This window comes from Cherax quadricarinatus, chromosome 96 (assembly GCF_038502225.1).
Source record: "Cherax quadricarinatus isolate ZL_2023a chromosome 96, ASM3850222v1, whole genome shotgun sequence".
Taxonomy (NCBI): Eukaryota; Metazoa; Arthropoda; class Malacostraca; order Decapoda; family Parastacidae; genus Cherax; species Cherax quadricarinatus.
The window spans coordinates 10497818-10513503 of NC_091387.1; the positions used below are offsets into that span (position 1 = coordinate 10497818).

At 46.7% G+C, this 15686-nt stretch overlaps 1 protein-coding gene across 1 annotated transcript in view; it reads right to left on the minus strand.

The window, feature by feature from the left end:
- Nucleotides 1-54: 54 nt before the first annotated feature.
- Nucleotides 55-15686, minus strand: part of LOC128701764 (uncharacterized) — a 35695-nt gene continuing 20063 nt past the window's right edge. Inside the window, exons 2-5 of the mRNA XM_070105093.1 lie at nucleotides 4893-4962; nucleotides 4507-4631; nucleotides 414-924; nucleotides 55-192 (exon numbers count right to left, since the gene is read on the minus strand). Of these exons, the coding sequence (XP_069961194.1) occupies nucleotides 55-192; nucleotides 414-924; nucleotides 4507-4631; nucleotides 4893-4962 (844 nt within the window). The remainder of the gene's footprint in view (nucleotides 193-413; nucleotides 925-4506; nucleotides 4632-4892; nucleotides 4963-15686) is intronic.

A 15686-nucleotide genomic window follows, 5' to 3' on the forward strand; every position in this document is an offset into this window, starting at 1 on the left:
TTCTCCTAATCATCTTTTTCCGGGTACAGTTCCTTCCTGCACAAGAGTATCGTCTTAGTACTCACCAAGGTCTCTGTATGACCCACCGACAGAAGTTATCTTGATGGCCGGGGTCTTACACGGACTCGTGGGTATGTTTAGCATCCCAAGGAGACCCGTAGGATGGTCGACCTGATCACCTGAGTTGCTTTCCTAAGAGCAGAAGATCATGTTAATTTAATGCCAACTGGATGCCACTAATGTCTTAAGAGGACAATAGTAACTAACAATTTACATTCATCAATAAAGCCTCATTTCTCAAGAGAAAATCACCTAGTCTCTGGATAGAAAAATTGTAACAGCAATTATCTCCTACATTACTAGGCTATACTACATATCTACATCTCAGCCTCGTTATTTCTAAGTATTCATACCTTCGTAGTCCCACGGAAGGGATTAGTTGTAGGATAACCACTGAATGGATTGGTTGATTTCACTGGTGGAGATTTCACTGGTGGAGATTTCACTGGTGGAGATGGATGGTTAATCTTGTGGTTGCCTCCAGCAGATAACTGCGCTGCATTCTCAGGTAAATGTTGATCTGGATGTTTTGGAGGCGTTTTGAAGGTTTTCATGTCCGTTTTTGGAGACACACTGTGGTAAGAACTTGAATCCTGGCCATTAGAAGAAACAGAAACTTGTGAAAATGGTGAACTAAACTTATCTGTTTGTGCCGAGGAAGACTTCTGAGACCTCGTGGCACTTTTAGGAGGGATGGAGAAGGAATATCCTGCAGGAGAATCATCTTTTGGACTTCCCTTAACACTCAGGTAGAGAGATTTCTCGGAATCTTTCCCCGATGCAGTTAACTGCGGTGTCAGCGACGGGTTGGGATCAGGTATTTCCGAAGTTCTCATGGTCCTCGGAGTGTCTGGATGGTCCCAACTGCAGCGAACCAAATAACTGTTAATAATTCATGTTTTATTTACAAACACACAAGATAATTTTTTTCACACTCAGTAATTTATACGAAGGGGGTTACTAGCTTCTTGCTCCGGGCATTTTAATCGCCTTTTACGACACGCATCGCTTAAGACACTTGACAGTTGGGTATCCTAAGTGTTGAAAGCTTTCGCTTACATAGTAGGTTTCTTCAGTCACAGTCGCAATAGGTGTAGCAGTGAAATAATGATTATGTAATCAGTCCATCAACCTTGGAGAAATATTATTTGAGGTGGTCAGTCCCTCATCCTGGAGAAGAGTTCAGCTTTATGGTCTGGGAAAAACGCTTGAACAACCGAGATCCAACCGTTGCATACGCGTATTAATCAACTTCTCGGTATTTCATAGTATTTTCAACACACATGGCTTACAGAGGAAGAACTCTGCGCCGGTTTCCCTTGGAGATGACTGCAATCAGTTTACCAATTAATATAAACTGTTTTGTACAATAGAATTAACTCGCAGGTAAGGACCAACAAGGGGTGAGGGGGTGCGGATAGTGGAAGAAATTGATGGGGAAGAGGAAAGAATTGAAATATCTATTTACTACAAGTACAAGGTATACCAGTACATGTACAAGGTATACCAGTACATGTACAAGGTATACCAGTACATGTACAAGGTATACAGACCATAGCTGACATCAATGGCATACTACTAGTATACAGAAAGTCACTTGTTATGCTGAGCATTTCCCGCAGATTAGGTCCTTGTCCCAGGATGCCACCCACACCAGTCCACTAACACGCAGGATGCCACCCACACCAGTCCACTAACACGCAGGATGCCACCCACACCAGTCCACTAACACCCAGGATGCCACCCACACCAGTCCACTAACACCCAGGATGCCACCCACACCAGTCCACTAACACCCAGGATGCCACCCACACCAGTCCACTAACACCCAGGTACCCATTATACTGATGGGTGAACATAGACAACCGGTGTAAAGAAACACGTCCAATGTTTCTACCAGCGCTGGGAATCGAACCCAGACCCTCGTCGTGTGAAGCGAGAGCTTTAGCCACCAGGCCACGGTGCACCTAAAGAAAAAAAGCCTGGGTTAGACCCAACAGATAAATGAAGGATTGTGTACGTGTTTGTAATCAGAGGAACCAGACATACTGGGGAAAAATTATATTCAGGAATGGGACACTTATGCAGCATTTCGGTATTTTTATTACGAAGACGTTTCGCTCACCATTGGCTTCATCAGTCTAAATTCTAATACAAAGAACGGCGGAAGGTGAGGTAATCAGTCCCTCAGCTTGAAGCCAACGTGCTCAGTCTAATTTTATCAAAACACAGGGACTGATTACCTCAAAATCATTACCCCTTTTGCGAAACGTTTCCAGAAAAAATTAGACATGTGCAACATTTGGGTATCTAAAGATACCCAGATATTGCACAAGTATCAACTAACGAGTTATAAATTATCTACAAAATAAAGTTATATATACGCATCAGTCTATACTCTGAGAAAGGTATCCCAGTAGTGTACAACCCCAGCCTCATGCACGTCAACGAACGCCAAATAGTGGAGTGACTTAACTTTTTAATGTAATTAGCGTTGAAGATTTGATGCAGGTTAAAGGAGACTTGCAAGTTATCACATGGACACTAATGTCCAGTGTCAGGAAATAAGGTATACAAATACACAACCCGAAGTTAAGTCGAAGAAATACCAGGTTTTAAGACTGGCTGAAGAGGCATTCTTGAGTTATTTCGGAGACTTAATATCTTAAAATACACCAGCACGAAGTTTGAAGACTCGCACAGTTTACATTCTCAAGTTATCGGCAATGAATGTGAATATAAAATGAAGTTATGGCTGAACAGGTTTAAGTCATAACCCTGTTAATTCTTGGTGTACAAAACCCACTTAAATCCAACCACTCTCACTCGTTAGTCTAAATTACGTTTAAAGTTACCAGAGGACTTGGTTTCAATACTGCTAAGAACTTTGATCCAGTCGTCGACTATGTCTAAATCAATATACTTTCCTACATCCTTTCTAAGTCTAATCTAATTTGTATTCATTTAGAGTTTTCTCCAAGGGGCATTTCTTTATCAACGTCTATTTTCTGTTTTTACCCTTAATAATTCAGGTCTCCGTTCTAAGTCTTAAGAGAATATACGTTCAGGGATCGCAGTCCAACTTTGTAGTTAAGATTTCTTATACAGTGAGTTAACTTGATCCTCTGTTTCAAAGGAATTTATATCTAATCTATAGTACCATGACTAAACTTTAGGTTCGTAATACAAGCGAGACTTCGCTTATGTATATATCTGTTTACTACATGTACAAGGTGTATTACAAGTACATGTACAAGGCATACAAGTACATGTACAAGGCATACAAGTACATGTACAAGGCATACAAGTACAAGGCATACAAGGCATACAAGTACATGTACAAGGCATACAAGGCATACAAGTACAAGGCATACAAGTACAAGGCATACAAGTACAAGGCATACAAGTACATGTACAAGGTATACAGACCATAGCTGACATCAGTGACATACTACTATATAGAAAGTTGCTTGTTATGCTGAGCATTTCCCACAAATTATGTCAGTTTTGTCCCAGGATGCCACCCACACCAGTCCACTAACACCCAGGATGCCACCCACGCCAGTCCACTAACACCCAGGACGTCACCAACACCAGTCCACTAACACCCAGGTAGCCATTTTACTGATGGGTGAACAGACAACCGGTGTAAGTAAAAACCCAGTGTTGGTATCTAATACCATCATTACTACAATGACCAGAGAGGCAGCAGCACAAGAAAAGAATACAGATGGTTCCAACATGGAGTAGTTTCGTCTCACTGGGAGGCCGCCGCCTGCTACTACTGCTGCTGCTATTACTGCTAGTACATGAACGAGTAATAGACGTACCAGAAGAGTTTAAAGTATAAATTTTGCTATTTGCAGATGACTGAAATGTTTCTCGACACCTAGTCTCATCCCGAGCAACAAAAAAATATTACTAATGGTGACCCAATGTCTGAGTCAAGTGGCCAAGACTGCTATTGTATACTATTCGTGGACACGTCAGCATCGTGGAATCTTGGTTCAGGGGATATTACAACCTTCTTGCTTACTCTTGGCCAGTCCCTTGGGTATGATCCAGTTCCACTGGGAAATCCAGTCTTCCAGTGATTGTCTTCGTCTGCTACACGTCCGATACCAGTACATAAACGCCTATCTTTCTGTGCTTCAGCTTCAAGATTGCCGTGGTCTTCAACCCCAAAGCTGAGGGACTGATACCTGATCTTTTGTATATAATCATGTCCTTGAATTTGTATTGATAAAGCCACTCGTGTAGGAACATCTACAATAGATACACAGATGTTGCAAATGTCTCAATCTTGACGGTATCGTTACCAGTCATGCACAATAACCAAAGACGCAAAGGCACTTTCGTGATAACAGCTCTTCCCAGATTCGTGCTACTTATCCAGTACTTCAACGTGTCCCTCAAATAACAGAGGTGAAACAACAAGTAACATACCTGATGTAGGTGGTTTCGTTGGGGCCGGCTTGATCTGCCAGGTGAGTAACCAGCTCCGCCGGCTCGACACTTTCATTACTCACATTCCCTTGCAGTTTCTGCCTCTTCATATATTCTCTGACGACCTGGCAAGAGTATATTTGCACCACCAGGATATCAAATAACCTAAAGAAATGCCTGTGTGACCACCCTTATTAGCATTCTTAGTTTCAAGAAATCCCACAATAGTTAGGGCTTAAACCTATGGCAAGTATGTAAATATTCACAGGCCAGTTTAAATCTACACTTGGGCTGGGATGCCTCTCACAATACAGTATAAATAAACTTCATTAAATAAAACGTTTGGTACGCAAGATATCCCAAGAATTAACATGTAAATGTCTTACCTCGCTATAGCGACGGTCAGTGCTCCGAGATACAGCGACCGGACCTGGTACGCCTAGATCATCTTCATTGCTGCAAAGTTCAGTATATGTGTGATATTCATGAATATTTTTTGGTCACTCAAGTATTATTTTTAAAGATTCGCCGGTATTTCTCCAGCCCGGCCTTGGCTCCCTGTCTAGGGAGTGTCTGAGACCTAAGTCTCCCATGGGAGGAGGCACAAGTACCCCCTCATCTTTGGGACCAACTGTCCCCAGACCTAGCTTCTCGTAGGGAGAAGCTATGCCTCTCTGGTCTGCTATCCCCACCCCAAGGGGGTTATTGGGAATGGCAGTCTTGTGACAGACTGACTGCGGGTTCAAATCCCGCCCGTGGTATGGACAGTCTTGTGAGCTGCAAGCTCGTGCTCAGAGACCTACCCTACCCTAGAAGGGCTGGACATGGTGTCGATCTCACCGAAGTAACCATACAGGAAATTATACATATAAAATACCACAAAAAATTAGAATGCTAATAACATTATGGTAGTAAAAAATACAGGCAAATTAAGTAAAATATTAAGAAAATCTTTCAAATCAAAAACAGAATGGATTTTTTTTTTAACGAGGGAAGAATTGGCAAAGACTTTCTTCAGATCAGCCAGGCAGTGATTGATCAGGCTCTGATCCACCAGGATGCCTGGTCACAGACCGGGCCGCGGGGGCGTTGACCCCCGGAACTCTCTCTAGGTAAACTCCAGTGATGCGCATCTCTGATGTCCATCTACTGTTAGAGAAACTGGGTCAGCAGATGTAGGGAGAAGTCCATACGTCTCTAATATTTTAAATTCATGTATTTCTTACCAAATCTATTATCCAGAGGGCTGAGGAAGGGCTGTTGAGGTGGTTCTTACCAAATCTATTATCCAGAGGGCTGAGGAAGGGCTGTTGAGGTGGTTCTTACCAAATCTATTATCCAGAGGGCTGAGGAAGGGCTGTTGAGGTGGTTCTTACCAAATCTATTATCCAGAGGGCTGAGGAAGGGCTGTTGAGGTGGTTCTTACCAAATCTATTATCCAGAGGGCTGAGGAAGGGCTGTTGAGGTGGTTCTTACCAAATCTATTATCCAGAGGGCTGAGGAAGGGCTGTTGAGGTGGTTCTTACCAAATCTATTATCCAGAGGGCTGAGGAAGGGCTGTTGAGGTGGTTCTTACCAAATCTATTATCCAGAGGGCTGAGGAAGGGCTGTTGAGGTGGTTCTTACCAAATCTATTATCCAGAGGGCTGAGGAAGGGCTGTTGAGGTGGTTCTTACCAAATCTATTATCCAGAGGGCTGAGGAAGGGCTGTTGAGGTGGTTCTTACCAAATCTATTATCCAGAGGGCTGAGGAAGGGCTGTTGAGGTGGTTCTTACCAAATCTATTATCCAGAGGGCTGAGGAAGGGCTGTTGAGGTGGTTCTTACCAAATCTATTATCCAGAGGGCTGAGGAAGGGCTGTTGAGGTGGTTCTTACCAAATCTATTATCCAGAGGGCTGAGGAAGGGCTGTTGAGGTGGTTCTTACCAAATCTATTATCCAGAGGGCTGAGGAAGGGCTGTTGAGGTGGTTCTTACCAAATCTATTATCCAGAGGGCTGAGGAAGGGCTGTTGAGGTGGTTCTTACCAAATCTATTATCCAGAGGGCTGAGGAAGGGCTGTTGAGGTGGTTCTTACCAAATCTATTATCCAGAGGGCTGAGGAAGGGCTGTTGAGGTGGTTCTTACCAAATCTATTATCCAGAGGGCTGAGGAAGGGCTGTTGAGGTGGTTCTTACCAAATCTATTATCCAGAGGGCTGAGGAAGGGCTGTTGAGGTGGTTCTTACCAAATCTATTATCCAGAGGGCTGAGGAAGGGCTGTTGAGGTGGTTCTTACCAAATCTATTATCCAGAGGGCTGAGGAAGGGCTGTTGAGGTGGTTCTTACCAAATCAATTATCCAGAGGGCTGAGGAAGGGCTGTTGAGGTGGTTCTTACCAAATCTATTATCCAGAGGGCTGAGGAAGGGCTGTTGAGGTGGTTCTTACCAAATCTATTATCCAGAGGGCTGAGGAAGGGCTGTTGAGGTGGTTCTTACCAAATCTATTATCCAGAGGGCTGAGGAAGGGCTGTTGAGGTGGTTCTTACCAAATCTATTATCCAGAGGGCTGAGGAAGGGCTGTTGAGGTGGTTCTTACCAAATCTATTATCCAGAGGGCTGAGGAAGGGCTGTTGAGGTGGTTCTTACCAAATCTATTATCCAGAGGGCCGAGGAAGGGCTGTTGAGGTGGTTCTTACCAAATCTATTATCCAGAGGGCTGAGGAAGGGCTGTTGAGGTGGTTCTTACCAAATCTATTATCCAGAGGGCTGAGGAAGGGCTGTTGAGGTGGTTCTTACCAAATCTATTATCCAGAGGGCTGAGGAAGGGCTGTTGAGGTGGTTCGGACATGCAGAATGGAATGAGAATGACTTAGAGTGTAAGTGTTGTGTAGAGAAGGTGCGGTAGGGGGTCGTCCTAGGGAAGGTTGGAGGGAGGGGGTAAAATTGTGAACCTAATTGAACCCCAGATGCTGCTGCTGCTTCCAAGGAGCCTCACACACCCTCCCCATGTTAAAGAGAACCCCCACGCGCCCTCCCCTAGTTGCACAGCAACCTCACGCGCCCTCCCCTGGTTGCACAGCAACCTCACACGCCCCCCCATGGTTGCACAGCAACCTCACACGCCCCCCCCTGGTTGCACAGCAACCTCTCACGCCCCCCCGTGGTTGCACAGCAACCTCACACGCCCTCCCATGGTTGCACAGCAACCTCACACGCCCCCCCCATGGTTGCACAGCAACCTCTCACGCACGCCCCCCCCATGGTTGCACAGCAACCTCTCACGCCCCCCCCCCCATGGTTGCACAGCAACCTCTCACGCCCCCCCCCCATGGTTGCACAGCAACCTCGCACGCCCCCCCCTGGTTGCACAGCAACCTCTCACGCCCCCCCGTGGTTGCACAGCAACCTCGCACGCCCTCCCGTGGTTGCACAGCAACCTCGCACGAACTCCCGTGGTTGCACAGCAACCTCGCACGAACTCCCGTGGTTGCACAGCAACCTCGCACGAACTCCCGTGGTTGCACAGCAACCTCGCACGAACTCCCGTGGTTGCACAGCAACCTCGCACGAACTCCCGTGGTTGCACAGCAACCTCGCACGAACTCCCGTGGTTGCACAGCAACCTCGCACGAACTCCCGTGGTTGCACAGCAACCTCGCACGAACTCCCGTGGTTGCACAGCAACCTCGCACGAACTCCCGTGGTGCACAGCAACCTCGCACGAACTCCCGTGGTTGCACAGCAACCTCGCACGAACTCCCGTGGTTGCACAGCAACCTCGCACGAACTCCCGTGGTTGCACAGCAACCTCGCACGCCCTCCCGTGGTTGCACAGCAACCTCGCACGCCCTCCCGTGGTTGCACAGCAACCTCGCACGCCCTCCCGTGGTTGCACAGCAACCTCGCACGCCCTCCCGTGGTTGCACAGCAACCTCGCACGCCCTCCCGTGGTTGCACAGCAACCTCGCACGCCCTCCCATGGTTGCACAGCAACCTCGCACGCCCTCCCATGGTTGCACAGCAACCTCGCACGCCCTCCCATGGTTGCACAGCAACCTCACACGCCCTCCCATGGTTGCACAGCAACCTCACACGCCCTCCCATGGTTGCACAGCAACCTCACACGCCCTCCCATGGTTGCACAGCAACCTCACACGCCCTCCCATGGTTGCACAGCAACATCCCACGCCCTCCCATGGTTGCACAGCAACCTCACACGCCCTCCCATGGTTGCACAGCAACCTCACACGCCCTCCCATGGTTGCACAGCAACCTCACACGCCCTCCCATGGTTGCACAGCAACCTCACACGCCCTCCCATGGTTGCACAGCAACCTCACACGCCCTCCCATGGTTGCACAGCAACCTCACACGCCCTCCCATGGTTGCACAGCAACCTCACACGCCCTCCCATGGTTGCACAGCAACCTCTCACGCCCTCCCATGGTTGCACAGCAACCTCTCACGCCCTCCCATGGTTGCACAGCAACCTCTCACGCCCTCCCATGGTTGCACAGCAACCTCACACACCCTCCCATGGTTGCACAGCAACCTCACACACCCTCCCATGGTTGCACAGCAACCTCACACCCCCTCCCATGGTTGCTGTGCTCACACGCCCACCCCTGGTTACACAGCAACCTCTCACGCCCTCCCATGGTTGCACAACCTCATACGCCCTCCCATGGTTGCACCTCACACGCCCTCCCATGGTTGCACAACCTCACACGCCCTCCCATGGTTGCACAACCTCACACGCCCTCCCATGGTTGCACAACCTCACACGCCCTCCCATGGTTGCACCTCACACGCCCTCCCATGGTTGCACAACCTCACACGCCCTCCCATGGTTGCACCTCACACGCCCTCCCATGGTTGCACAACCTCACACGCCCTCCCATGGTTGCACCTCACACGCCCTCCCATGGTTGCACAACCTCTCACGCCCTCCCATGGTTACACAGCAACCTCACACCTCACACGCCCTCCCATGGTTGCACAACCTCACACGCCCACCCCTGGTTACACAGCAACCTCTCACGCCGTCCCATGGTTACACAGCAACCTCACACACCCTCCCATGGTTGCACAACCTCACACATTACCATGCTTCAAGCAACAAAACAACCAGTCAGCTCCTCCTAGTCTACCCACCCCTCACCTGGCGACCCTCACTTCCTCCACAATGATTCATGTGGACCTCGTTCAATAGGGGCCTGATAAGAATTTTCCCTTTACAATAGTGGACTGATGAGACTTCCCCCTTCTTTATAGTGACCTCGTAAGTCTGCTGCCGTCTTACAAGAAGCCTGATTAAAATCTTGACCTATCTCAACAGTGACCTGAGATGACTTCTCCCTCTGCATAACATACAAATTAGTGTAATGTAGGAAGCCTTAGACCTAAGCCACGTTTTCAAAGATTTAAGAAATTCTCTCTCCACTGTTCTTTCTCTAGTGGACTGAAGACAGCCACTGGCTGGCGGAAAGTTCCAACAGTAAAGATCCCTTATTAATGTTGCAAAAGTGTGTCATTCTTCCATATTCAGTATAATACAGTTGACCCTCGAATAAGGGGGGGGGGTTAAAAGCGCCGAGACCCCCCCCCAACCCAGTCGAAAATCTGCCTACAACACTCAAAAACTTTACTAATGGCCTACTATTGACAGATTTATAACAAACTTTTATATATTATAAACTATTCTTACAATAAACTAGAGAAAAGAAAATATTAAACGAGAAAATGAATTTTTAGTCGTTTATTTATCGATAGCCTAATTTTACGATTGAAAACGCTTATAATAATGTGGAACGCTAAACCCGTAGGATTATACAGCGCCTGTGGGGAGGTGGAAGATATTCAGGCTCAATCCAGGGAACTGGAGCACATATCCAATTCCCTAGATCAAGAGCCCCACACCAGCATCAAGGAACCTCCCTTGATGAGTCAAAATACTGAAGATGATATACGTATTAATAATTAAAAGATCAAGTGAAAGATTTATTATGATTTAATATTGCAAACCGGGCGGCGGGGGGCGCTGACCCCCGGAACTGTCCAGGTAAAACTACAGGTAAACTGCAAATGCAACATATACGATCTGTAATTATTTGTGCAGAAGGGGCGTTAATGTTCCAGTTTTATAACTACAGTGTAAAGCACCTCTGGCAAGACAGTGATGGACTGAATGATGGTGAAAGTTATTCTTTTTTGGATCACCATACCTTAGTATGAGACTGCCGATGTGTTAATAAAAAAATTAAAACGTGTGTACCGAGTAGTATCTATATAGGTACATCAAATGCCTAATTTTATATATATATATATATATATATATATATATATATATATATATATATATATATATATATATATATATATATATATATATATATATATCTGAAAAGATGACGTTTAGGTGGAGGTGCGGAGTTCGAGTCCTGTGTTGTTCAAGGGTCGATTGTAGCGAAATTGACAATGGATCGGTATTTCTGTCACTTTGTTCTTGGGTTATGAGCTTCGGTTCGACTCTACTCTCGAAATCGTAATGACACTGATCGCGGGTTCGAACCCCATCCGTGTTATGGTTTGAGAGTTTCAGTTTGTTCTTAGACTATGAATGAAATGAGGTGGAAGATGAAGGGAGAAAATGAACAGAAGTTTCGACCCACGGACGATTTAGTCTGGTATTTTAGATGACTGACTTGGGTCGGTTCGGAATAATGGTTAGGTTGAATGTTAAATTACGCTAGGTTAAGTTTAGTTAAGTTAATGTCAACTACATTACCATCCCCCCCCCTGCCCTCCTTGTCACCAGTACCACTTTTTACCTGATATTAATTCTCCCCTCGAAAAAAGACTCGGTTCCGGAGTGGGAGAGAACGTGTGTATGCAACTCTTGGGTATTTTCATTAAGGAAACGTTTCGCCTACACAGTAGGCTTCTTCAGCCCATACAAAGGAAAAACGTGAAGAACATCTCCGCTCATCTGCCGTATTCTATTCAAGATCGATGGACTGACCACATCGACTCAAGGTTGAGGGACTGATTACCTCATTCTCCTCCTGTTCTTCAAGTTTCTCCTTTGTATGGACTGAACAAGCCTACTGTGTAGGCGAAACGTTTCCTTAATAAAAGATACCCAAGAGCTGCACACATATCTAATTTATGAACGTGTCGGTTCTGTGAACCATTCTTCTACGCGAGTATCTTCGTTAAACATACCATCAACAAATAGAATTAGCCTTGGATAAAATAGAGGTAAGTATACGTTATTAAATTAAATTCGACAACCGAGTTGTCCTAGGTAACAAACTGGTAATGTTTTTTTTTTACAGGTATACAGAAAGTGTCTTACAGAATGCATCCTACAAGAAGGGAAACCCCGGACTTAGTATTACAGCATATTCGATACATTCATATGGCAGACCTTAGTAACACCATGTAGTATGTGCTTTCTATAACATCTTTGAAGACACTCACAATAACGAAAAGTCATTCTCACACACACAAAAACTAAGATTCTACCCTTTCCTTCACCTTGTATACACAATGATGTAGCGCTCCAATACATTACGTACATGTACTATCCAAAATCTTCACGACATAAAGGGAACACATGTGTAAAAACACCACCCACACCACACTCACTACTCAGGAAAAGCATAAATGTATCAGTGCAAATCCAGTCACACACTTTAAAAACCATTCACACATCTCCGCTCAAGAAACTAGCCCGTCGCTACCCATTTACACTTAAATCCCGTAAATCCTTCAACTTAAAACTCCGGTATCCCTCAGTAAACGCTGTCTCCCACCTTCCCCCATAAAGATCCCTATTGCGACACTTAGTTCTATAAATGGTGGCTGCTAACACCTTTATTCTTTCATCCACACCCACCTCCCTCACACCCACCTCCCTCACACCCACCTCCCTCACACCCACCTCCCTCACACCCACCTCCCTCACACCCACCTCCCTCACACCCACCTCCCTCACACCCACCTCCCTCACACCCACCTCCCTCACACCCACCTCCCTCACACCCACCTCCCTCACACCCACCTCCCTCACACCCACCTCCCTCACACCCACCTCCCTCACACCCACCTCCCTCACACCCACCTCCCTCATAGCCCAAGACGTATAAATAAAACCAGTGACCACATACGCAACCGCATTTACCACCATCTGACTCATCCCACCTATATCTAAACTTAACACCTGTAACCCTTCCCCACCCACTAACCTAACTACCCTACCTAACCATACCCTCACAGCTTCTAAACAATTACAAAAATACACCGCATGAAAAATAGTCTCGGAACATCCACACGCTTTGCACTCCCCACCCTCCCTTAGTCTCCTATTAAATAACACAACACCAGACGGCAAGATTACATGTAGAAACCTAAACATTACCTCCCTTACACCTGGTTTAATACACAATTGCCGTAAACATTTCCAGATATTCCCCCACGCATACATGGGGTATGCCCCCTCAACTGCCGCCACCACAGACCTGCCCCCCACCCTCTCTAGAATCCTCAATTTAAGGCGCTTCGGATCCCTCACCGTCATTAAAACCCTCAACATGGCCTCACCAATCATTAAATCCTTACCCCCCTACCATCGTTGCATATCCATACGCAGTTTTTCTAGCCCCCCTCTCCTCGCCCCCACCTCCCTCAAATACCCGCATTTTAGATACACACTCATCATACGCTTTTCTAAAGGTATAAGCCCCAGCCCCCCGTGGCTAACGGGAAGCATCACCACCCCTCTACTTAGCCAGTCACAACCTGATCCCCATATAAATCGGAAAATCCCATGTTGCAACCGTTGCACCTCTCGCCGCCTCAGTGGGTATATTGCCACCACGTGCCATATCTTGCTATACAGCAGGACGTTCGTCACAATGACCCTCTGATGCAACGTTAGCTGCGCCGTCCTCAAACCACCCAATCTTTTCAATACCCCATCCACGGTGCGCATCGAATTTACCTCTTGTGCGACCCTATCATTCTTAGCGTACACTATCCAACAAATCAATAGCTGATCCACCACACTCCACCCGTGCCCTACAGTCCCACCTCTATTTACGTGATTGCCTAGGTCCATATACTTAGACTTTGCCACATTAATTTCCATCCCAGTAGCCTCGCCAAACACATCTACCACCTTTCCTACCTTGTGTAAATCCTTCTCATCCCTCACCAATACAGTTGTGTCATCCACATAACCCACAATACCCGGCCGACCCTCTCGTTCATTACTAACCCCTCCACTTGTGATACTCCACCTAACTGCCCTATAAAAGGGATCCTGGAGATACGCAAACAATATTTGCGACAGAGGGCAACCCTGTCGCAAACCCCTTCCCATCTGAATGTTAACACCTAGCCTTCCATTAACCTGTACTCTCATAGATGCTCCCTGATACAATGTTTTCGCCCAAGATATAATTTCCTTCCCGAATCCCTGCCAACGCATGAACCTCCATAACGCATCCCTCTCCACACTATCGTAAGCAGCTCGCCAATCCAATGCCAACACACCCCCACCCCCCAACTCCCCCCTCTGTTCTATAAAACTTCTAAGAACTCCATGCCCTTCATACATTGTCGTACCCGGTACCCCGTATTGTCCTCTGTCAATTACGTTACCTATCACCTTTTTTATTCTATTCCCTAATATCCGTGCAAATAACTTATAATCGCCACATAAGCGATATTGCTCGGTAATCCTCTACCGTAGTCTGTCCACCTTTCGGAACTAATACCACGACAGCAGTCCTTTGCTGCTCACCCATTCCCCCATCATCCTTCATTACATTGAATAACCTAACTAAAAATCCTCTCAATACTTCCCAATTCCTAACGTAAAAATCATTAGGCAACCCATCTACACCTGGCGCCTTACCTAAACTTGCACCAGACAAAGCGTGCGAAATCTCACTTTCCGTGATCGTGATCGGACCTTCTAATGTTACCCTATCTATACCATCAATCTCACATTGCACAAAACCTCCCATTTCCTTTAAAGCCTCATCTCTAATACCTCCGTTTTGTGCATATGACCTAAACCATGCATCTAGATAACCACTCATGCCCTCTGTCGTCACTAATACCTGCCCCTCTCTATACCCTTCCATCCCCACATGAACAGTTAATCCCATCTCCGTCGCCACTCTTCTCTTACGCTGTCTCCTCAACACGCATGCCGAAGGCCTGTCACCCCATAACACCTCTTCCAGCCCACCCAAAACTCGCGCGCCATCAAATCTTTCATTTTGCAAATCCCTGATACGCTCCTTTAATCCCTCAATATTGTTCACAGGATAACTAGCACTCCCACGCTCGTAGCAAGCTCTCAACTGCCCCTCAAGATAAGGTTGGTACCCATACTTCAACCTGTTATATTCCCTCCCACTACGAATATAAAATTCCTTAATACGAGATTTCGCTACAGAGTCCCACCAACTAACCAGTTCACTATTCCCAGGCGCCTCCGCCACCAACTCCTCCCACAATTGAGCAAATGACTGTCGAGACTTCTTCCCGCAACAACTTTACATTCAACTTCCAAAACCCCTTACACCTTCTTGGCAACCCCTCCCAACCTATATCCACCAAAACACCCCTGTGATCAGAAAATACTACGTCCATTACCCTCACACTATGTATTACGACTGTCCTGGGCACGTATAATCGATCGAGCCTAGCCGCATACCCACGCTTAATAAATGTGCTCCACCACCTCACCTCCCTCAACATCTGTCAATCCTACCCCGGATAACAATTCTCCCAATATCCTCAAACAATGCCCTGCCCCCCTCGGTTCAACATCCTTACTCCTTATCACACAGTTCCAGTCACCTCCTATCACAGCAACCCCCGGCAATCCACGCAAATAATATACCAGAACGTCCCTCACGAATTTATTCTTTATCCTCACATCTCCCTCTGCTGGGCCATACACACACCAACGTCATCTGTACCTGACCCCATAACCCATCCACACGAATCACCCTCCCCTCTCCCCCCCTCACTATGCCTGACAACCAACGGGCTAGTTTCTTTCACCAAAATGGCCAAAGTGGCCTGGTGGTTAACGCTCTCGCTTCACACGGTGAGGGCCTGGGTTCGATTCCCAGCCAGAGTAGAAACATTGGACGTGTTTCTTTCCACCTGTTGTCTA